The following is a 24,870-nucleotide window of genomic DNA, read 5'->3' as shown; positions in this document are numbered from 1 at the left end:
GAAATGTAGGCCTTTAAAACCCAGGCCTACATTTCCAATACCTACCGTTGCAATAGTCGCGATTCTCAAAACAGCACCATGCATTATTGACACGCAATCAGCACCATTTTTATAGGCAACTGCTACGAACGGTACCATTTTGAGAATCTGGTCCAATATGTCAAGTGCTCATAAACAAGCCATTAGGATGTCTGGGGACCAGCAGTCTTACTAGACCGGTCACACAGACATCCCAGAAGAACAGTGGGCAGCCTAGGGGGTACTGTAGTGAACTTCACATAAAAGGTCCCAAGAGCGCATCGCATTATAATCCCATTATATTGTATAATGAGCCCTCCACAAAAAGCAAAAAACAAGGACTGTACCCAACTGTATATCACAATAGCCCTTATGCCTGCAAGTGTCACCAATATATGGGTTAGTAGGAATTTTGTGGTTTTTGGGGTGCTCACTCTTTCCACCACAAGTGTACCAATTAGAGTGGGATATGGACTTGAATCCCCTTCTCTAATGTCCACTGCACTGACTAATAGGTTACTCAAGGCTGCTCTGTCCATTATATGTGCAGCTGTCAAGGAGCCTGATATGTACTGCCACTTTCAGCTCTCAGAAAGTTGGAAGGGGATCAATGATGACTGGGGAATTAAGAGGGATTCATGCTTTTATCCCTCCGGTGGTCATCTCTTGTTTGGACAGCTTTTGTCATCTCTTGTTTGGACTTAGGGGGGAATTCACTAAAGGGTGCTAACCAATTTAGCGCGTGCACTAATAAAGTTAGTGCGTGCTAATGATTAGTGCACTAAGATGCCCATTTTATTCCTATAAGTGGCTTAGCATTTAGCGCATGCTAATCGTTAGTGCATGCTTATGTGGTTAGCGTGCACTAAATCAATTAGTGCCCCTAATTGACCCCCCTTAATCATTATTGAAATAGGTCTTATCAAATATATCCTATTTTTTGCCCTAGCCATTTTCAGAATGTTTCATTATCGCAGAAAAATGTCCAAATCAGAAGCCCATTCTAGTCTCATCCACAATACACCTCCAACACGCCCCTTTGAGATTTAAATGAACTTCATCAAAAATGTCTTTAAAATGAGTTTTGAAAATAGTGATTTGACCATTTTTACAAAAGAAAAAAAAAATGCCCATTTTAATCAAAAACAGTGTCATACAAATGAAATAACAGTAGATATTACACATATTACTAAACTAAACTAAACCTTAGGTTTGTATACTGCACCATCTCTGCAAGCGCAGAGCTCGGCACGGTTTACAGAGTTAGGATAGAAAAGAACTCCAATGAAGGGTTAAAGGAAAGGAACTAAGAGGGTAAAGAGTGGCCAGGGTACGAGAGAGCGGGAGGTATTAGATTTTTGAGAAGAGCCAAGTTTTCAGGTGTTTGCGGAAGAGTTGAAGGGAGCTGGAATTTCTGAGCCGGGGATGTGAGGTTATTCCAGAGTTCTGTGGTTCTAAAGGGGAGGGATGTTCCTAGTTTTCCTGCGCGGGATATACTTTTTGTAGAAGGGAAAGATAGTTTCAATTTTGGGGAGAATCTGGCGGAATTAGGGTTTGAGGAATTCCAAAAGAGTGGAATAACGGGAGGGAGGATGCCGTGAAGGATCTTGAAGGCTATTATCTATACAGGTAACATACACTATTATCTATACAGGTAACATAAATATCATTCAATAATTTCATTTTCCTACATATAATAATATCATAATATATCCTAATATATAATACAAATGAAGAATAAAATTACCCAAATATCACTATCAATATTTATTCCCTTCCCTCCAACCCCCCACCCCCCTGGATGTGTAAAGATAAATAAACCAAAGAAAAGAAGAGATATGATGAACATACATTATTATGTTTTTACAAATTTAACAAATTAACGCAGAGTGTAGGGGTTTTAGTGAGGTATTTAATAAAATTTGGAGCCTATTGACTAAATTTGTAAAAACATAATATACTTTGGGGCTGATTCTATAAACGGCGCCCAAATCAGCCGGCGCCTATAAAAAGGCATCGGCAGCATGTCAGTCACACATAGGCGCTGTTTACAGGATCGCAGCTATCAGCGCCTATGTAAAAACATAGGTGAGGGTTTTAAAGGCCTTCAATTTAGGTGCCTAAGTTTTTGGAGAATCACGCTTAGCAGTGCCTAACACACGCTCCACCCATAGAAACACCAAATGCGACACTAAATGCATTGCAATAGGCACCTATCTTTTATAGAACTTGATAGGCACCTATCACCCAATTAAATTTTTTTTAACCAATTATTGGGGCTGGTAAGGGTATTTTACCAATTAAGTTAGGTGCCTTTTATAAAATCAGCCCCTTTGTGCCATTTTTGGAAAGTCATGAGCCCCATAGAGTACTAAGAGGTTTATCATGAGTAGGCACTTTTATTCCAAACAATAAAGTAATTTACATTCCCCCCTTCCCCTGTCACATGGGGAACAATCCACTGCCATATCCAATTTCACAAAGGAAGAGGAAGCCATGAACAAATTGAGTAATCCAACTGAAATAAATGTCAGCATGTGTTAACAACTGAAATTACTTTAAAGTGCAGCATGAAAAATAGGGTACAGTACATTAAATATCTTCTGCTTAAAGTAAGAACAATATGTTCTGTCCTTCTAGGAGAGGAGGGGCACTTCTGTATAACACTGCAGATATTACACTAAATGTATGCTTTAAGAACATGATCTAAACATAAAGTAAAATGTCCCTTTTAGATATTTTTACTGTCCACTTCCTCTCTGAGCAACTGCAAAAGAGGACTGCAGGCTCACTTTGCTTTCTTATACAGGACTCTTAACTGCTGATGCTTATTTAGGCTTCTGTTTATGAGAAATGCTCCAGAGGATGTGGTGAACTCAGTTAGCTTAGCAGGGTTTAAGAAAGGTTTGGATAAATTCCTAAAAGAGAAGTCCATAGGCCATTATTGAGATGGCTTGGGGAAATCCACTGCTTATTCCTAGATTAAGTGGCATAGAATATAGAAACATAGAAATAGACGGCAGATAAGGGCCACGGCCCATCTAGTCTGCCCACCCCAATGACCCTCCCCTACCTTTCTCTGTGAATAGATCCCACGTGTCTATCCCATTTGGCCTTAAAATCAGGCACGCTGCTGGCCTCAATAACCTGAAGTGGAAAACTATTCCAGCGATCAACCACCCTTTCAGTGAAAAAGAATTTCCTGGTGTCCCCGTGCAGTTTCCCGCCCCTGATTTTCCACGGATGCCCCCTTGTTGCCGTGGGACCCTTGAAAAAAAAGATATCTTCTTCCACCTCGATGCGGCCCGTAAAATACTTGAATGTCTCGATCATGTCACCCCTCTCTCTGCGTTCCTCGAGTGAGTACAGCTGCAACTTATCCAGCCGTTCCTCGTACGGGAGATCCTTGAGTCCCGAAACCATCCGGGTGGCCATTCTCTGGCCGACTCCAGTCTCAGCACATCCTTACGGTAATGAGGCCTCCAGAATTGCACACAGTATTACAGGTGGGGCCTCACCATGGATCTATACAATGGCATAATGACTTCAGGCTTACAGCTGACGAAACTCCTGCGTATGCAACCTATGATTTGCCTTGCCTTGGATGAAGCTTGCTCCACTTGATTGGCAGTCTTCATGTTCTCACTGACGATCACCCCTAAGTCTCGTTCTGCTTCAGTTCTTGTTAGGATCTCGCCATTAAGGGTGTAAGTCTTGCATGGATTATGGCTGCCCAGGTGCATGACTTTGCATTTTTTGGCATTGAAGCTGAGTTGCCAGGACCTAGACCAGCGCTCCAGTAGGAGTAGGTCGTGCATCATGTTGTCGGACATTGAATTTATGTCTGTTGTGCTTTTGTCCACTACATTGCTTAGTTTGGCGTCATCGGTGAATAATGTTATTTTACCTCGCAGCCCTTCTGCCAAGTCTCTTATAAAGATGTTGAATAGGATCGGGCCCAGGACCGAGCCTTGCGGCACTCCACTGATTACCTCCCTCATTTCGGAGGGGGTGCCGTTCACCACTATCCTCTGAAGCCTACCTCCAAGCCAGTTCCCAACCCATTTCGTCAATGTGTCGCCCAATCCTATAGAACTCATCTTGCTCAGCAACCTGCGGAGTGGTACGCTATCGAATGCTTTACTGAAGTCCAGGTATACGATGTCCAGGGACTCCCCAACATCCAGCTTCCTCGTCACCCAGTCAAAGAAGCTGATCAAGTTGGATTGGCAGGATCTCCCCTTAGTAAATCCATGTTTACGGGGATCCCGTAGATTCTCCTCGTTCAGGATCGTATCCAATTGGCGTTTGATTAGAGTTTCCATTAGTTTGCACACTATTGATGTGAGACTCACCGGTCTGTAGTTTGCTGTCTCCATCTTGGAGCCTTTCTTGTGGAGTGGAATGACGTTAGCCGTCTTCCAGTCCAACGGGACGTTACCCGTACTAAGGGAGAGATTGAAGAGTGCGGATAGCGGTTCCGCCAAGACATCACACAACTCCCTGAGCACCCTGGGGTATAGGTTGTCAGGCCCCATTGCCTTGTTAACCTTAAGCTTTGACAGCTCGCAGTAGACACCGCTGGGTGTAAACTCGAAATTACTAAACAGGTTATCTGCGTCAACCCTTGTCTGTAGCTGAGGGCTGAGTCCTGGCGCCTCGCGGGTGAAGACTGAGCAGAATCTGTTTTGCTGCTTGGGATCTAGCTAGGTGCTTGGGACCTGGGTTGGCCACTGATGGAAACAGGATACTGGGCTTGACGGACCTTCGGTATGTCCCAGTATGGCAATTCTATTCTTCTTATGTTCTTAACTTATTTGCCTGCTTAACTTGTGTAACCCTGGCCCCACAACCCTGCTCTTCTGGGTTGGCACGCTGACCGGAGTTCACAAAAATACAAGTCAAGTTGGAATAGAGTACAGGCCAGGGCCAGATTAATCCCAGTAGGCCAGAGGGTTATTCCCTTCCCTTACGCTTCCCTTACGCTCCCATCAGCCAACATCCATGAGAGTCCACACAGTCTGAGGATAGGTTTTCAAATATTTTCTTTTTACTGGAGCAAAATTAATAACTATTTACACTTCACTCTCATCAGACAATTTCTTGGATGAAAGGATTTCCCCAGACATGTCCTCCTTTTGAGGACATATCCGGGAGGCCGGATGGCTTTTCAAAACCCGGCACTTTGTCATAAAATATGGTAACCCTAGTCTCACAGATAGGGTTGGTGATAAGGGAGGGAAATTAAGGCACTACCCTGGGCCCCACAGCTCTAGGGAGACCTGCGGTCCAGACATCTCTTCCCCTTCTGTTCATCTCCTTCGCATACCTTCACTTTCTGGTTTCCTTTGAATGTTCAAATGTTCCTTTTCAGAGGGGCCCCAGCATGGTAGCCATTCTCACAAGCTGCCAGCAGCTGCCCCAAAGCTTTTCCTTTGTCATGATCTGCCCAGGCGGAAACAGGAAGTTGCAGGATTGCGGCAGAGAGAAAGCTTTGGGACAGCTGCCGGCAGCTTGTGAAAATGGTTGCTGCACAGGAGCCCCTCTGAAAAGGAACATTTGGATGTTGAAATGAGACCGGGAAGGTGAGGGTGATGGGGAAGAGATGTCCAGACCATGGAGCCTTTTGGCCGATTCTGGTTGGCCCAGGCGCCTCAGGCCCCACCTGTGGGCGGGGTTTGAGCCGCCTGGGCCAATCAGGCCCTAAGGCCCGCCATTCGATGGATGGCGAGCCTGCCAGATGGACGGGCTTGGGACCCATTTGTCCATCCAACTTTTTTTACAGGTACGGGGAGGGGAGGTGGGGGGGTCTAGGGGTCGGCAGAAGGTTGCAGGGTCAGTAGGTGGGTGGCCAATTGGGGGTTCAGGGGGGGTGATCATGAGAGTGGGGTGCGCCCAGGGCAGGAGGGCCTGGGATCCCTCCTGTCTGTATCGTAGTCGGTGGGGTAGGGTGGTCACTGGGCCAGGAGGGCTTGGGCTCCCTCCTGGCCGGATCATAGTCGGCGGGGTGGGGGTTGCCTGGGACAGGAGGGCTTGGGCTCCCTCCTGGCCTGATCGCTGTCGGGGTGGGGGTGTTGGCAGTCGCTGGGCCAGGAGGGCGTGGGCTCCCTCCTGGCCCGATTGTTGCTGGGGTGGGGGTGGGGGTGGGGATTCTGTAGCCGGTGGTTCTTTTTGACAGACACCGGTTACAGAATCCAGCTTTTAGGTGAAGGACTGGCCCCTCCTTCGCCTAAAAGCCCTTGTTTTGGGAGTTTGGGACTTAGACTTTTTTTAGGTTGATTATATGGTGTAAGTTTAGACGTAGTGGTGGTCTGGACGTTTAAACAACTGAACATAGAGGCAGGCCATTATTTAAAAATAACTCCTTTTGGACTTTTTTTGATAATGGACATTTTCCCTGCTTCTACTTTCAATGTTTAGGGCCTTAGGCCAAAAGGGCACTTAGATTTTATTTTTTTTTTAATTATTATGCCCTTCCACGTTTTCATATTCATATTTCTAAAGCTGTTTCTTCATTTTCTGCTCTACGACAAATTTGTTCTGTTCGTTTATTTCTTCAACAGAGTTCCCTTTGTATGTTGATTCAATTTCTAGTTTTATCAAAACTAGGTTACTATAATTCAATTTTGATTGGTCTGCCAAATTATCAGTTACATCGTGTACAGTTGGTGCAAAACACTGCGGTTAGATTATTATATGGATGTTCAAAATTCGACCATGTGACTCCACTTCTTAAAGCAGAACATGTATTCATCCTGTAGCCTACCGAATTCTCTACAAATATAATATAATCACTTTTTTAGTTATGTCCTCTGGACTTACTTCTTTCTTGCACAGTTTTTGGGTTCATTATACTGCACGGAGATCACTTCATTCATCAAATCAACATCTTTTGTGTGTTCCTTCTTTTAGGCAGTTATTTCTTGATATACACAGAAATTCTTTATTCTCAAATATGGTACCTATTTTTGGGAACCTTTTCCATGTATCTCCGTGAAGAAAAATTGTTCCCTACATTCAAAGCTCAATTAAAGGCGTTCTACTTCTCTCAAGTATTTTGCTCATAGTTTTTTTTTAAATATATATACTCTAAATTCTTTTTACTTTTTCTTTATTAAGTAGGTTATATTACGGCTTCCCCTTTTCTTTTTTCCTTTCCCTAATTTTCCCTCACAAATTTTAATGTAATCTAACCTTGTTTTTTTCCTTTAAATGTAATGGAGTTTGTTTTTGCATTGTTTTACCTCCCCAATTTATATTCATTGTAAACTGCTTAGATTTTAACTTTGGTTATATATTTGCTGTATATTAAATAAATTGAACTTGAACTTGAACATTGATCTCCTTCTCAGACTCTCCTTGTTTGAGCAGGACCAGAGTTACATTTGCAAAGCTTCAGGTATGACAAGCTGAAGACTTGTTTAACACGTAAACTCTACAGGAAATAATAGCACTCATGCAAAGCCAAATATAAAATAGAAATTCTAGGGAGAAGCCATGATTATGGGGTTCACGGAAGTTTCGCCCCCCACATTTCGCCCCCAGCAATTCGCCCCTCACATTTCGCCCCCCACATTTCACCCCCAGGTATTTTTCGCCCCCACACATTTCGCCCCCACACATTTCGCCCCCCGGATGTTTCGCCCCCACACATTTCGCCCCCGCACATTTCGCCCCCGCACATTTCGCCCCTGCCTTTGAGGGGAAAAAGAAATCCGTCTCGGAGCGCGCCTGACTCGGAGCGCGCCTGACTTTTCTTTTTCAGGCGCTGCTGATGTGGAGCGTACGCCGCGCGCCTCCGACGAGCCGCAGGTCCGCCGAAAGGGAACATGAGCTTAGTTGCTGCCGTCTCACCTGTTTCACTGCCTGGGCCCCTCCGCGATCCCCGGTGGGGTGGGGGCTTTCTTGTGTGCTTTGCCTGCCATGGACGGCGGTGCGGGAGGGAGTGGGTGTTGTCATGGACGGCGGTGCTGCCAGCCCACAGCCAGCACCGGCTCCTTTCAAGCAGCTGAAGCAATGGCCAAAAGGCCACTTGGACGGCGGTGCGGGAGGGAGTGGGTGTTGTCATGGACGGCGGTGCTGCCAGCCCACAGCCAGCACCGGCTCCTTTCAAGCAGCTGAAGCAATGGCCAAAAGGCCACTTGGCCACCGCTACCCCCAAAGCCAGAGAGGAGGAGAAGAAAACGCACCTCCTTCCTGCCCTTTTCACCTGGGCTGCGAAGTGAATGAAGTTAGGGTCAGAAAAGCCAAGACTTCCCCAGATTTAAGAGCGAAAAGTTAGGGGAGGAGACGGGGAAAACCAAAGCGACTTTTCTTTGGAAACATTTCGTGAGGGTCTATGTGGAAAACGAAGTGAGCGGCGGTGCCCCCCCCCCCCCCTCTCCCTCCCCCTCTCCCTCCTCCAACTCTGGCATTGGGACATGAGCTGTCAAGAGAAAGAGGCCTCGGGGGTCAAATCACAGAACCCGGGCCAACTTTAGGCCCGGAGCGAAGGCTAAGAGTTGTTCCCACGGGAGGAAGGACAGACTTGGAAGAGGAGAGAGAGAAGCCTGAAACCCTCCCCGTCACTCCAGCTCACCTCGATCCCAATCCAACCGACAACTGCTCCGAACAGCTCATGAAGTCCACGTCGGACTTGGGCTAAAAGCTCCCATTAACCCCCCCCATGGCCCCGTCTCCCCCGACCCCTGCCAGGGCTGGCCGAAAGCAGCCTGTTTACGGCACTGCCTCTGCTCACAGGCTGCCACTACTGCTTCGGGTAAGTGAGATTGTCAGGATCGGCGGCCGCTGCTGCTTCAGAGTGCTGGAACCATAAGTGGGGAGGGGAGGAGAGAAAGTGACCCATACCAGAAAAGAGGGTGGGAAGGAACAGATGCTGGACCTACAATTGGGGGTGGGGTAGGGGAAAGATAAAGAGAGGAAAAGAATGACTCAGACCAGAAAGGGGAGGTGGGAATGGATACAAAGTTAGAGTGAGAGAGAGAGAACGGAGGAACGCTCAGGGGCGAAATGTGCAGTACACATAATCCAACGCTCAGGGGCGAAATGTGCGGGGGCGAAATGTGTGGGGGCGAAACATCCGGGGGGCGAAATGTGCGGGGGCGAAATGTGAGGGGCGAATTGCTGGGGGCGAAATGTGGGGGGCGAACCTTCCGGATCCCTGATTATGGTCCCTTTTTATCAAGCTGCATTAGGGTTTATTGATGACAACTGTGGTATAAGCTCCAATGCTCATAGAATTCCTATGAGCGTCGTTGTTTTTACCGCAGTGGCCAACAATAAAAACCGTAATGCAGCTTGATAAAAGGAGACCTATATTATTTATTTAAGTATTTATATACCGCTTATAGCCTAAGCGGTTTATATTCAGGTACTCTAGCATTTTCCCTATCAGTCCCTGAAGGCTTACAGTCTATCTAGTATACCTGGGACAGCGGAGGATTAAGTGACTTGCTCAGGGTCACAAGGAGCAGTGCAGGGTTTGAACCCACAACCTCAGGGTGCTGAGGCTATAGCTCTAACCACTCCTAACTCTAACTCTCCTCCTACTAAGCTAAATTTACTCAATTACAAGTATCTTTATCTAGATATTCAGGGCCACTTATCTGGCAAAAATCAGTGGAATTTGCCCCAGTCCACAGATGGATTGTATTTTCCAGAAATCCTAAATGAATATGCATTTAGGCCCTCTTTTACCATGTAAATTTATCCCATCATATTCATTGGGTATATCCTCAACACCTGACTGGTTTATGGCTCTGGTTTACTCACACAGATTTTGTGTTTATAGATTTAAGAGAGCTATTTATGCAGACAGATCTAAGTGGCTAAATTTAAAACAATTTAAATGTATGCAGACTATACAGCTAAATTTAAAAAGCCTGCTCCAGAAACACCTCAAACAATTTTGTTTTTACATGGTTAAATTTTGGAGGGAAGGAGGGACTTTCAATAGGCAAGTTTTATCCATCTAAACCCAGTTTTATATAGGTAAATATTTTGAATATTGAGCTTAAAGCTCTAGCTATGCACATGGTAGCACTATACCCTCAATTTGAAAATGTTAGAAATAATCCAACATTTGTATTGCACTTCATTAACCCAATATCATAATACTGTCTTACTGATTGAGGTTATATTATAGCTCTATAGACATGTTAATTAATAGTAGTAGTAGTAGCAGCAGCAGCAGCAATATAGTAGTATGTGTGTGTGTTTTTAGATAGATAAATACCTCCAGATATGTGGAGGGGCATAATCAAAAGATACGTCTAAGTCCGTTTTGGACCTAAGTCACTAGTCGCTCGAAGTCTAACTGTACATCCAGCCATCTGATCATCCAGACCGCTAAGTCATCTATCTTTATACCCCATTTTTGTCCAAAAATTCATCCAAGTCAAAAATGCCTAGAAAAAGACCTTTTGGATATGGGCGGGGTCAGCAAAGTGATGGACTGGATACCCAAACATTGCACCAGAGTGGTGGGGTACCTTACAGGGCACTGCTGTGAATGTCACAAAAAGGATGCCACATACACATCTCACCACAACAACCTTATAGATCATGGTGAGCCCCCAAAAGCACCTCCCAGAACCTACTAGACCCACCTGTCTACCCCCTTCACTAATAGCCCTTATGGCTGCAGGTACATAAGGGTTTTGGGGGGTACACATGTTTCACCATGCATGCAGTGGTTAGTGGCTTATGGGCCTGGGTCCTCCTCGCCATGGTTCACTAGCCCATCCCCCAGACCACTTAAGCCACTTCTGTGAAGCTCTACTAGGCTTTCCTATGCCAGGCTGCCAGGTGCTGATGTTCTGGAGGCAGATATGTGACGTTTTTATTATGAATTTTATGGGGGGGGAGGGTCAGTGATCACTGGGGGAGTGTGTAGAGGGTCTGTGTACTTTGTCCCTGCAGTGGTTATCTGGTCACTTTGGATACCTTCTTGTGACTTAGATCTGGTTTTAGATGGCCTAAATCATAACGTCCAAATTCCATCTAGGCAGTGTTGTTAAAATTTTGGTTATACATGCAGTGCGACTAAGTCTAGGGTGGCCCATGTCCCACCCAAATCCCGCCCTCACCACTCCTCCTAAAATGCCCCTTTTAGCTCTGGGCGTACTGCAGTACTGTGAAGGCCTAAGTCATTTTTAGATACGTCTAAAACCCAGTTCGATTATTGGCACTTGGACGACTTGTCTCACTGATCGTCTAAGTGCTGATTTAGGAAGGTTTTTAGACATATTTCCATTTTGATTATGAGCCCCTTAGTGTTATTTGTCTGGCCAGGAACAGCTCCTGGCCAATCAAATAGCACATAGCTGGGTATTTGCCATTATTCAACAGGAGATAGTCGGCTATCTCCTGCTGAATATCCCATTTGGCAGCTAGCCTGGTATGATCGGGCGGAGTGGTCATCACCCATCATTTCATCACCTCCAAACACTTCAGGTCTTCTTTCTCATTCACACACTTCTAAAACCCGACCAGGCTCCTCCGAGCTCTTCACTGGTTGCCACTGGGTTCTCCAAACTCTCCTTTGGACTTTGGAGTTTTCGGGCAGCTTCTGGTACCATCACCAGTCTCTCTGCTGGTTGCCACTGGCCCCGACGATCCCTCCACGGGTCGCTCGCCAATCACAGTTAATCTAGAGTTTCTCATTCTTCAATAGGTCCTCTCCAGCCCTCATTGGCACTACGGGTCTTCGGGCTGCTTCCGGTACAATTACCAGTTTCTCCGCTGGTTGCCACCAGCCCTGCCGATTCCTCCACCAGTCACTCACCAAACACCCTTGGCAAATGGTGTCTGGTTCTGCAGGCTGCTTCCTTCTGGGTCTTCTAGTAGCTTCTGGTACCATTACAAGTCTCTCCACTGGTCGCCACCGGCCCCGCCGGTCACACATCAGCCTAGGACTTCGGACTCCACTGATCATGACTGGTCATCAAGCTTGAGTACTCTCTGGTCAGTCCAAGCTCTAATAGCACTACTCCCTGAGAACTCTCCCCCTCACTCAGTTGTCTTCTCCTGAACAAATGCCCTGAGGACTCCGCCAGTCCCTCAGATGCTTTCTGTGAGGACTTGCCCAGTCGCTCACTTTCCCTAATAACCTCTCTGGCACTCAGACTCCTCTCCATCAGGCCTTCAGCCAGTTGTCAAACTTGACCTCACTCTGGTTATTTCCAGCTCTATCAGACAAGCCAATCTAAATCAGACTTACTGAGGATTAGGCTGAAGTCAGCATTCCTTCCCTCAAGGGTTGGCCAAGCTCCTGAAGGAGCTCTTGCTCTTTTTAGCTCTTTGCTATGTAACTGTACTTTTCAGTACCCTTTTCCACTCAGGGTGAGTGGACAGCTCCCAGGTGCCTTTGCAGAATCTTATATGTAAATGAGCTCAATTCTCACTACTGAAGTTTCCCTCTGCTGGCTAGTGACCAGCTAACATTGGGGTCACCACCTAAAAATCAAGTCTATCATTGACCACTAGGACTTAGCTGACCAGTCAATGAATATCAGCTTTAGCTAGCTATGTCTCAGTGAGCCAAAAATAATCCAGAAATTCAATGCTAGTCGCCAGATATGGCACCAGCTTTGAATTTCCAGTTTTGCCGCTGGCCGCGGAAGATAGCCATCTGTCTCCTGTGGTCTGAATATTGGCCTCATAGTCTATCTGACTGTCTATCCATCTCTATCTATCTGCTGAACATGCTGCTTACAGCTAGAAATAAGCAAGAATGAAGTCATCTACCTTTAATAATGACTTCACTATTGATGAAAATGGCCCCCTCCATTTCGGCTGGTCCAACATGCACAAATTGGAAAGTAATTGTAATTTCATTGCATGAATGCTCTGCTACTGCCTCGCCTGATATACATGATAATTACCAGAGTAGAAAGCAGCTCTTGGTGGGTAACATTTTTCTTCTCAACACCAGTTTGTTAGATTCAGTCTGCAACATCAGCAATTCACCAGTTGGGAAAAAGAGACTATATTTCATAACTCATTTACCACTGCATATTGTGTGCTTGTGTGTTGCCTCCCATAAAGCTGTCATTGTGTCTCACCTAGAAAAGGAGTTTTGGGTTCTAAATTCTAGGAGACTTCAGGATCTGAATGTTTATAAGCTTACTGTAGCGATATTAACCAGAGCAGTCAATCTCCAATGATATAAATCATGCAAATAAGAACTTTCTGTCAGCTTTATTATATATCAAAGAGATTCTCCTTGAAAGAAGAAGGTGACCTTGCCATGCTGATCTGACATATGTCACTAGATTAATGCAGAGTTCTGCCATAGGGAAGTTCACAGAGAAACATTACAGTGCCACTGGCTGTCTCCTGCTAAGATCATTAAACAGGAAGATCATTGAATCAGTAAGCTAATATCATAGTATTAAAATTGGCTTTTTCTTTCCCGTTCTCGGACGCTTGTATGAGCAGTGTGTGTTTATCTGTGAAAGATAATAAGATCTATCAAAAGGGGCAGCAAGTGCTGTGAAACAGACAGGACTCTGGAGAAAAAGACGGTCAAGTAAGGCTGTTGGCTTCAGATGGCTCAAGCTATTTATTTCAGAGTTGTCTGTTTCTGCCCACAGACTCGGAATGATTTTCAAAAGCAATACTTGTAGATTTCTGTTCATAAAGCACCAGAAAATCTTTTTACATACGAGAAGGAGAATATCAGGTTTTCCCAGACAGTTCTATTTGTTTGTTAGGGTTGCTTTTGCTTGTCACAATTGTAGCTCTAAATAGTGCAAGAGATTCTTCCATGTGGCTGTATACTGCTGCAGTGTATGGCACTGTTCTTTGCTTCTCCGATTATATGTTCCTCTGTTTCTAAAAACCAAAAAAATAAGCTTCTGTATCCCCAATTTTCTGCTCAGATCTAACGAGGAAATAATATTCATGGAAACATATGAATGTACTTTTTATTAGTATTGCATTCATGGTTTTTCCTTTGGTTCATCCACAAAAAGGAATTGTCACAACTGTGTCTATACCCACAGTTGCAATTTATATGTTATCCTGCAATGACCAGCATAGTAGAGTAACGTTTCCACTGTGCTGTATCTAAGCCAACATACAATGCAGCAGAGGATTACACATTATAGAGTGGTTATTCAAGCTATCAGAAAGCAATAGCCATCCATAGTTCCCAAAATTGCTGCATATTCAGGATAGTGGGAGTAGAATTCATTGATAAAACTGAAACTTATGGGGCTCATAATAAAAACATCCAGACATCCAAAAACCCACCTAAGTCAACACTTGGATGTCCTAATAGCCGGGACGTCTAAGTTCTGATTTTTGAAACCAACTTTCTAGATATCCAGCAGTACTTCTAAGCCGCTGTGTGTACAGAGCTCAAAGAGACTTGTTGGGAGGCATATTATGGGCAGGCATCAGATGGGCTTAGACCTGGATGTCCTGCAGTGATAATCAAAGCTTTTCCAGGACATCCTAGATGGAACAGACACCTGAATTTAGACCTGTTTTATATGCATCGAAGTGTGCCAAAGGTGCCCAAACTGATCAGACGACCACTGCATGTAGTAAGGTATGAGCCCCCCCCCCCCCCCAGTCTGCTAATACTCATAGACCCCCTCCCACCCATAAATATCCCATTTAAAGAGTACATACCTGTCTCAAGAACAGTAGCATCTGGTATGGGAAAGTCTAGTACAGCATCACATAGATGTCTTAAGTAACCTGGTGGATGGGCTAGTGAACCATAAAGAGGAGGTCCCAGGCCCATAAGACACTCTAACCACTACACTTATGGTGGAAAGTGTGAGGCCACCAAAACCCACCAAAATCCTACCCTACTTCCATATAGATGCCACCTGCAGTCATAAGGGCTAATGAGGGGTGAGAGAGGTGGGTATAGTAGGTTTTGGGGGAGTTTTGGAGGGCTTATCCTAAATTACTAGGGGGTTTTGCTGAGATGTACATGCGGCAGCCTTTATGTGAAGTTCACAGCAGTGCTTTCTAAGGTGGACCATTTCTCTGTTGGTATGTCTGTGTGGCCAGTCCATTACAATGCTGGCCCCTCCCATATCCAAATGGTCTGCATTTGGATGCTTGGAGCTTAGACGCATATGTGGTCGAAAATGCCACATAAAGTTAGATGTCTTGTTGGCCAAGACATCCAAGTAGACAATTTTCAGGAAAAGATTTGGACGCCCAGGACGTTTGAAAATAGCTGTTTTTTTCCATATCTGACTTTGGATGTCTAGCGGTAAACGTGCAAAGTTGGACTTAGACACTCTATCAAAAATGCCCCTCTATGTAGAACAGAGCTTCCAATACTGACCTGGTGACCCTATAGTCTGTTGGGTTTTCAGGATATGTATCCTTAAAAGCAGTCTTTTTTTTTTTTTTTTTTTAATAAATAAAAAGGAATAGTTCCCATATTTCTGGGTTTCCATTCATTATTATAAGTATTATTATTATCATAATTTCACATAGCCTGCTGGATGCTTTTGGCTGTGTTTGGTACTCTAAATGTCGGGTCCTTCCCAAGAGTCTAGGATATTTAGATGTATTGACAGAGAATTTGGGTAGTTCCAAGCAGTGTTAGCCTTCTGTGGTTGACACATGATAAGTTTGTCATTGCCCAGTATGTTCAGATATGGATCCAAGGGCTCCTTTTACTAAGGTGCGCTAGCATTTTTTAGCGTACGCACGAAATTACAGCACGCTAAACCACGTGGTACGCTTCTAGAATAATGCCAGCTCAATGTTGGCGTTAAGGTCTAGCGCACACGCTATTCCGTGCATTAAGGCCCTAATGCACCTTAGTAAAAGGAGCCCCAAGTCTTTCAATATTACTCCAAGGGTACCACTTAGTCCGAGGGGGTTGCTTGATCTTCTCCATTAGCAGTATTTTTCCCCTTCATAGAACTGAAGGGGAAAATGCTGAAATGTTCTCAGCCCAAAAAAGAAGAGAATGACGTGGATATGGTTCAATCAATGATCTGAAACAATGTCCAAACATAGAATTTCATTTCTGCAATTTGGCACTTAACGAAATAACACTTTTCAGGTACAGAAGCAAAATAATGCTCAGAATTTAGGAAGTTGGCTGGTTGGGCTGAGAAATTTTCAGTGTTCCCTCGTACATGGGTCACAACTGCAGATTTCTGCCAGTCATTCAATTTCAATTTTCATGTCTTTATATTTTGTGATCTTCTTGAACTGTTTGGTTCCGTTTTATCAAGCTGCATTAGGGTTTTTGGTTTTTGGTTTGTTTTTTTTTATCATCGGCCGCTGTGGTAAGAGCTCCAATGCTCATAAGAATTTGATGAGCGTTGGAGCTTTTACCACAGAGGCTGGCGATATAAAACCTTAACGCAGTTTGATAAAAGGGAGCCTTTTTTCTTCAACCTTGTTGTCTCCTGATAGTGCCGTGTCTATGATCCACATGTGCTTTTCAGCCACTGTGAAATCAGGTATATTTTATGGCAAGTGTTTGTTAGTCTGTACCCTGAAGTTTCAGAGGGTTTTGGCTTGTTTTTTTTCTCCCAGAAAAGGAGAGAAAGTTAATATGTAATAGATGTTATACATTTACAAAAACAAGGAAAAAAGGACCTCAAACACCTAACCCTCACCCTACAATCAGAGTCTTACTGGGGTATGGTTTTTATCATCAGTCCAAAAAAGCTTGTTAATTTTTAATTTTATTATTTTTAACTATTATATCAATTTGATTTATTAATTGCAAAAAGTCAAGCGAATTAATCACCAAAATTACAAACTGTATCCACATTCATGAAATTCCAGAAAAGACACTTAGGGCTCCTTTTACGAAGCTGCGTTAGCAGTTTAACATGCGTAATAGCACGCGCTAATTTGCCGGATGGGCTAGCCGCTACCGCCTCCTCTTGAGCAGGCGGTAGTTTTTCGGCTAGCGTGGGGGGGGGTAGTTAGCGCACGCTAAAAATGTGCGTGCGATAAAGCCGCTAACGTGGCTTCGTAAGAGGAGCCCTTAGCTTATGATGATATAGGACAAAAAAGCCCAAGGGAATCAGCTGTGTAGTCCTTTTATAAGCCCATAAGTCCGATGGCGGCTCAACCATTTCACAAATTCACTGCTTCATTGTGAAAATCATGAAATAGGTAGATTTCCAGATGCTGTTTGCAGACTTTAATAATTTAGCATTTCCATATGGAACATGATCCTACATGCTTCATTCTTTTCCAAAAGGGATTCCTTGTAGTCAATCTGGGCCACAATCTGTATGGCTTCATTGCACTAACAGCACTTGCTCTCATTGAATGTTTTATCAATTTTAACCTTTATAGCATTTGCTTGAAGTGTTTATTCCTGTGCTGCTTTAAGTCCTTTGGGGCTCCTTTTATTAAGGTGTTGTAACTGAATTAGCGCGCGCTAAATGCTAAGATGCCCCTAGAAATATAATGGATGTCTTAGCATTTAGCACGCGTTAAATCGGTTAGTGCACCTTAATAAAAGGACCCCTTGGTTTCTTATTTCAGGGTTCCTTTCTCAGCCACTGCAACATTTTGGATTTGTTGACTTTTCCTTCAATGTATTTTATGTATCATTTATCATATATTAAAACTTGATATACTGTCAAATCAGTGCAGGTAAAGGAGAGATACAATACTCAAAAATTATAAAAATAGAAGAGAACTACAAAATATTATAGGAAAGAACAAAGCACCACACAGTAAGAAGAATAACTTCCCACAAGACAAACCACAGACAGTCTCATCTCCCAGGCTCCTTACTGCTCTCATAAGTATTCAGTCTATCTAAAAGCCAGTGAGAACAAAAATGTTTTCAGCAGTGCCCAAAATTGCTCCAATCTCAGTGACAAAGGGAGACCACTCCACAGTGTGGAAGCCAACAACAACAAAACAAAAAGGCACTAAAACAGGTGATTCCTAGAAGCAACCAGTATAGACATCATATAAGCAAAGCAACGCCAGAGCAGCCTACCTGAAACAGGGAAGGAGCAGCTCTGCCAGATATGGAGTGGACCCAAAGCGAAAGGCCCTGTGTGCAAGTACCTTAAAATCAATATGGTATCTAACAGGAAGCTAATGGTAATGGACATAAAAAAGACATCATGTGACCCCATAGACGAGCCTTCCCCTAACAAACGTATCGCTGAATTCTAAAAAGTCTGAAGGTCTTCACTGCAGCTACGTCATTGCTCAAGTCTAATTTAGTGAGCAAAAGAGCATGCAGCAAAGTATGAGGGGGCGCTGACAAGTTCTCAGCCCGACCAACTTTCTAAATTCTGAGCATTATTTTTCCACTGTAGCTGAAAAGTGTGTTATCTTATTTCATTCTGTTCCAATTTGCAGAAACAAAAGTCGATGTTTTTTTACATTGATTGAACCATATCCACGTCATTCTCTTCGTGGTTGGGCTGAGAACTTTTTTGCACCCCCCTCATATGCAAAGTGTCCTCAAAGTTATCCTGTCCAAGGAGTGATTTATTGTGCCACTTTTCTCTTTGATCTCCTTCTTTTTTGTGTCTGTACTGTAGACCTATTTGGCTTCCTTAATCTTAGGTAAGCTTTGTTTGATTTACTGGTTTTACTGCATCCTCTTCACTATTGTTAATGTAGGCAGCCAAGTTTTGTTTCTCCTCTTCCACTGTTTGTAGAGCTTGAAGAATTCCTTGTCCACCTATATTGTGAGGAAGATAAAGCCTGTCAACATCACTATGGGGATGCAGATTCTAATTGCTGGAGAGTGTGGCATAGCTGTTAGAGCAACAGCTTCAGCATCCTGAGGTTGTGGGTTCAAACCCCAGGTTGTTCCTTGTGACCCTGGGCATGTCACTTAATCCTCCACTGTCCCAGGTACATTAAGTAAATTGTGAGCACACCAGGACAAATAGGGAAAATGTTGGAAGTATTTGTATGTAAACTGCTTTGAGTGTGGTGGTAAAACTACAAAAAGGTGATATACAAGTCCCAATCCCTTTCCCTTTTGTGTTTTCATTCAAAAATTTCATTCAAAATTTTATCGCTCTGCTTATATCCAATTTACAGTTCCCACAGTGTATCTAATGACAGATATGGCCCAGATATCGGTGGCTTTGATGGTATTTCCACAACTGAATTTAGCCTTCAGGATGTTTCTAACCCTTCTGATATATTCGTTGGTGATTGTGATCTTTACCATGGCTTGTTTGATGTAGAATGGCCAGTTATTTGTCTAATGTGATGATATGAAATGAGTTTATTTAGTTTGTAACCCTCACAAAATTGTCAGATGTTGTGGGTAACAAATCTTTTAATTAAAATAAATAAAATAAATCAAAATATTTGTAGGCTCCCCCACTATTCTGTCCCTTGATCTATGGGGCATTTCTATGCACTCAGTGCCAACCATTTTTCTCTTTCTCATAGCTAGGGCAGCACATTTGTCTAATCCAAGTTCCATGGCAATAATCTTCATTAAATGTTCCAATAGCATTTACTAATAATTTGATTTCCAGTTGTGATTTTCCATAGAACTTGAAATTGTCCATGTACAGTGGATGTGAAATCTTTGAAGATCTCTTTCCTGGGTAGTGTTCAAATCCAAGCTAAAGACCCACTTTTTTGAAACTGCTTTCAACTCTTAACTCCCACTTGCCGCTGTCAGATACTTATACCCACTATAACCTCCCAAACCCTGAAATGTCCAATGTAAATTAGATTGTAAGCTCTTCCGAGCAGGGACTGTCTATTGTATGTTAAAATGTACAGCGCTGCGTACGCCTTTCAGCGCTATAGAAATAATAAATAGTAGTAGTTCCAGCCTGGCAGTCTAAAGTTGTCTTTCTCAGTATTCCTGACAGTGGTGACGTGTAGTGATCACAAACACAGGTGAAAGTGAGTCTCTCTGAAATATTCCTTTCCTGATGCCAATTCCATTTCCTAGTAACTCATTGCTTTCTGTATTAACCTCCCCTTTTACAAAACTGTAGTGTGTTTTTTAGCGCCGGCCGCAGCGGTAACAGCTCTGACGTTCATAGAATTCCTATGAGTATCAGAGCTGTTACCGCCATGGCTGGCACTAAAAACCGCATTGCGGTTTTGTAATGCCCAGAGCCTTAAAACTCATACAATCTAAGCATTATTACTAGCCTTTCCATGGGTTTTCCAACCACTTCAGTTTCCATTTCTTTTAACCATGTAGCTTTCTTATTGTTATCTTTATTGTCCCACAGGTTCCTCCAAAACTGAACTACTTTTCTTTGTCAGGCTGTTCAGCTTCTGTTAGTTTCTTCAATGATGCTCTGAGATAGAAGAATCTATGATTTGACTTGGACAGTTGGTCCTGCCTGCATTGGGTGATTCTGGTCTCATATCTGACAATTTTCTTTTATATTTCTATTACTTGCTACTTTGCAATTTCTGATACTCCACAGATACTAGTGTTTAGGTCAGGAGTGGGCAACTCCGGTCCTCGAGGGCCGGAATCCAGTCGGGTTTTCAGGATTTCCCCCAATGAATATGCATTGAAAGCAATACATGCAAATTGATCTCATGAATATTCATTGGGGAAATCCTGAAAATCAGACTGGATGCCCACCCCTGGTTTAGGTAGTACCTTTTAAACCAGATCTTCCTTAAATTTTTTTTTGTCAGCATCTTTCATGTCATTCAGTTTGTTTGCATCTGATCTCAGTTTTTGTAATCTTATTTTCTAATTGAATTTTCCACTCTAGTGATGTACTGTTGTTTTTCTTAGCAAGCCTTTCCACTTCATATTGCAGGTCTTTGATCCCTACTGCTGAACTGTAAATGTGCTGGTTAGTTTGATCTAAATTTGTTGAGTCTATAGATTCAACTATTTTGTTCAGGTCTCTCATTCTTTGCCCAAACAAAAAAATGGGAAGAATTATTACCACATGGGTGATACGTGGAGTAATACAAAATACAGAAACACCCACTCTATATGTATATATAAATGAATAATTTAACGGTGTACAAAGTGCTCAGAACCAATTAAATGGTGATAGAAAGATCACATCGGTGTATTACCCCTGGAGAAAATCTTCAATGTTCAATCATTGCACTTTGGGTATTATATTGATTGTGGTTCCAACTGCTCAAAATTTCTAAACAATTCAAAAATTATTATGTACTCTTTTTAGGTGTCTAATTCTTCCAGGTTCTGATGCATTTCGCCAGACCAGGCTTCCTCAGAGAACCCACACATAAGATGTCTTAAAGTGATTCTGATCTTATGTTCTTTCCTACTTGTTTCATCTCATTCTTTGCACCAGATCTTTTTTGGCGAAGGTCTGCGACATTACTCCCCGACTTTACAAACGCATAGCGCAGGTTTTAGCGCCAGCAGCAGCAGTAACTGCTCCGACGCTCATACAAATCCTATGAGCATTGGAGCAGTTACCTCCTCCGCTGCCACTAAAAACCGCACTACACTTTAGTAAATGAGGGGGTATATTTCTTCTATCATCATTTCTGGGCCACTAGGAGATACCGTGTTTCCCCCATTATAGGACCTCCTCCTTTAGTAAGACACCCCCCGGCCCCCCCACCCCCGAAAATAAGGCACTATTTGGCAAGCATGTCTTGGCGATCCAGAGTACTGGTACAGTACCGTATGCATGGTCACACAACTTCCTGCTTCCGCTGTCCAGGAAAACAAGCCCAGGAACAGCCTCTGTACACCGAGGCCCTGATTCTCCAAAAGTGCGTCCCGATTTTAGGCAACTGTAGACGTCCTACAGCTGTCTAATCAGCCAATCGGGATGCACGTTTTAAAAAAAAAAATGCTCCCCAGGCAGGCCGCCCGGGAGAGGCGTCCTATACTAAACGCCGATTCTGTAACCGGCGTCTTTAGAGAATCGGGTTAAATAGACGCGGCCGCTATACTTATGGTAGCAAGGGATCTCCCTGCTGCAATATGTATAGCGGCCGCGGTTGTTGCGGCCGCCTGTCCCATCACCGACAGGAGAATGCCTAACTCCTCCTGTCGGAACCCCGAGCCCCCTCCCCTCCAAACTCGTAATCGCCGACAGGAGGATGCCCAACTCCTCCTGTCGGAACCCCGGACCCCCCTCCCCCCCAAACTCATAATCGCCGACAGGAGGATGCCCAACTCCTCCTGTCGGAACCCCGGACCCCCCTCCCCCCCAAACTCATAATCGCCGACAGGAGGATGCCCAACTCCTCCTGTCGGAACCCCCTCCCCCCCCAAACTCGTAATCGCCGACAGGAGGATGCCCAACTCCTCCTGTCGGAACCCCGGAACCCCCTCCCCCCCAAACTCGTAAACGCCGACAGGAGGATGCCCAACTCCTCCTGCCGGAAAGCCCAACGACCCCCTGCCCCAACTAATCTCCCTCCTCCAACTAACCTTTCAATGTTGGTCAGCTGGATGGGTCTTGCTACCGTCCAGCCGACGGGTCTGCCTCGTGGAAATGAGACGGCACGCCCCTTCCCGGCCCATCCCCGCTAAATCTAAGGCCTGATTGGCCCAGGCTGTAGAAGCCTGGACCAATCAGGCCTTAGGCATAGCGGGTCTGCCCATCCCCACTAATCCTAAGGCCTGATTGGCCAAGGTGCCTAGCCTGGGCCAATCAGGCCTTAGATTTAGCGGGGATGGGCCGGGAAGGGGCGTGCCGTCTCATTTCCACGAGGCAGACCCATCGGCTGGACGGCAGCAAGACCCGTCCAGCTGACCAACATTGAAAGGTTAGTTGGGGGAGGGAGATTAGTTGGGGCGGGGGGTCGTTGGGCTTTCCGGCAGGAAGAGTTGGGCATCCTCCTGTCGGCGATTACGAGTTTGGGGGGGAGGGGGTTCCGGGGTTCCGACAGGAGGAGTTGGGCATCCTCCTGTCGGCGATTACGAGTTTGGGGGGGGGGGGGGGTCCGGGGTTCCGACAGGAGGAGTTGGGCATCCTCCTGTCGGCGATTACGAGTTTGGGGGGGAGGGGGCTCGGGGTTCCGACAGGAGGAGTTAGGCATTCTCCTGTCGGTGATGGGACAGGCGGCCGCAACAACAGCCCCCTGGGGAGCATTTTTTTTTTTAAAAACGTGCATCCCGATTGGCTGATTAGACAGCTGTAGGACGTCTACAGCTGCCTAAAATCGGGACGCACTTTTGGAGAATCAGGGCCTTAAATGTTTTTCTGGTTTGTGATACAGTTTTTTCTGGTTTGTGATGACCTGTACCATATACAGGTAATAAATGTCTTTTTTTCAGCAATAAATGTGTACTGTATTCTTCTTCATGGAAAAATAAGACATCCCCCTGAAAATAAGACCTTGTGCATATTTTGGAGTTTTTAAAAATATAAGACAGTGTCATATATTCGGGGAAACAGGGTATATGCAGTGTCTTAAGATTTTTACTTCTGTTGTGATGCCATTTGTTTGCACTCAAAAAAAGGTGCACCCTCCAGTCTTAAGAGACCTTCAGGCGTAATCTCTCATGAGTCCACAGACAGTGGGTGGCATGTCAGTACTCTACGCTTGTAGCAGGCATTTACCATTAATATTCCATAAAGCATGGATGCTGACATCAAAAAATGACATTAATTCTGATGTGTTTTATTTTATGAAAGTTTAGTGTGTGCATCAGGACTTCTTTTTGTGTTTACAGCGGACAAGTAGTTTTGGGACCTTTGATCGCTTCAGGCACCACTCTGTATCAAAACCAGAAGATTCAACTGAGGTTTGTATCTCATATTTAGTGACTTATTTTTCCCTGTGGCTGTTGTACTGCAGTTGATGCAACCACAGTGTAAAGGTTCCTCTTATGGCCCTTTAGCTCTAAATGGTGAATTACACAAGACCAGGGCAGGCAGTACCATGGTGGCATGGACTGATTGATATGGGCACGCTCTCTTGGCAGTCCAAATGCTACTAATGGTGCCAGAGAAGATACCGATACTTCTGCTAAGGCATGGAGAGCTCATTTCACCATAAGAACATAAGAATTGCCGCTGCTGGGTCAGACCAGTGGTCCATCATGCCCAGCTGTCTGCTCCCGTGGCGGCCGTTAGGTCAAAGACCAGTGCCCTAACTGAAACTAGCCTTACCTGCGTACGTTCTGGTTCAGCAGGAACTTGTCTAACTTTGTCTTGAATCCTTGGAGGGTGTTTTCCCCTATAACAGCCTCTGGAAGAGTGTTCCAGTTTGCAGTAAGTGCAGTAAAAAGATAGGCAATCATTTCTTAAGGCAATCGAGAACTGTAAGCTCTCTAAGGCAGGGGGTATGATACCCAACACTATATTAACAGCATAATGTTATTATTGTTAAAATACTACTATAGTAATCAAGATAGAAAAATAAGTAAATAAAGTGGTAACATTGTTAAGGGGACTGTCATATCAACTGTATTATAATTCCTTGCCGTATCACATGGATTTTATTTATTTACCTCCCCCCCCCCCCTTTTCTACAAGACCACAGAAGCAGTTTTTAGTGCAGGCTGGTGCACTGAATGTTCTGCGCTGCTCCCAGCGTTCATAGGGCAGAGCATTCAACAAGCCAGCCAACGGTAAAAAACGTTTTTGCGGTTTTGTAAAAAGGGGGGAAAGTGTTATTTCTTTATTTTATTCATTCATTCAGTTTTCTATACTATTATCCCAGGGAGCTCAAAACGGTTTACATGAATTTATTCAGGTATTCAAGCATTTTTCCCTGTCTTTTGAGAGAGGAGTTTCCATCCTATGCCCTTCTTAAGCAGAATTAGCATCACATAGAGAAATTGTAATAGTTGCACAGATGAAATGATGTGGAAAATACAAAACCTTACTATAGAACTTTGGAAAAATCTTACCTAGAAAAATGAGACCCTCTAACCTTTGTCAGCATCTTTCATATCTTTCAGTAACTTTTGTGCATACC

The 24,870-nt window shown here is 44.3% G+C and overlaps 1 protein-coding gene across 2 annotated transcripts in view; it reads left to right on the top strand.

Annotated features, from left to right (window-relative positions):
• Window positions 1–24,870, top strand: part of SAMSN1 (SAM domain, SH3 domain and nuclear localization signals 1) — a 497,953-nt gene that overhangs the window by 442,370 nt on the left and 30,713 nt on the right. For both annotated transcript variants that reach the window (XM_033941849.1, XM_033941848.1), the window contains exon 2: window positions 23,621–23,692. Coding sequence is in view for 1 of the 2 variants with exons in the window: in XM_033941848.1 (XP_033797739.1) it covers window positions 23,621–23,692 (72 nt within the window). In the remaining variant the exon portion in view is untranslated. The remainder of the gene's footprint in view (window positions 1–23,620; window positions 23,693–24,870) is intronic.

This window comes from Geotrypetes seraphini, chromosome 4, assembly GCF_902459505.1.
Source record: "Geotrypetes seraphini chromosome 4, aGeoSer1.1, whole genome shotgun sequence".
Classification (NCBI taxonomy): domain Eukaryota; kingdom Metazoa; phylum Chordata; class Amphibia; order Gymnophiona; family Dermophiidae; genus Geotrypetes; species Geotrypetes seraphini.
Note: the sequence above shows the minus strand (reverse complement) of the source record. Positions and strands in the feature narration are given on the sequence as shown.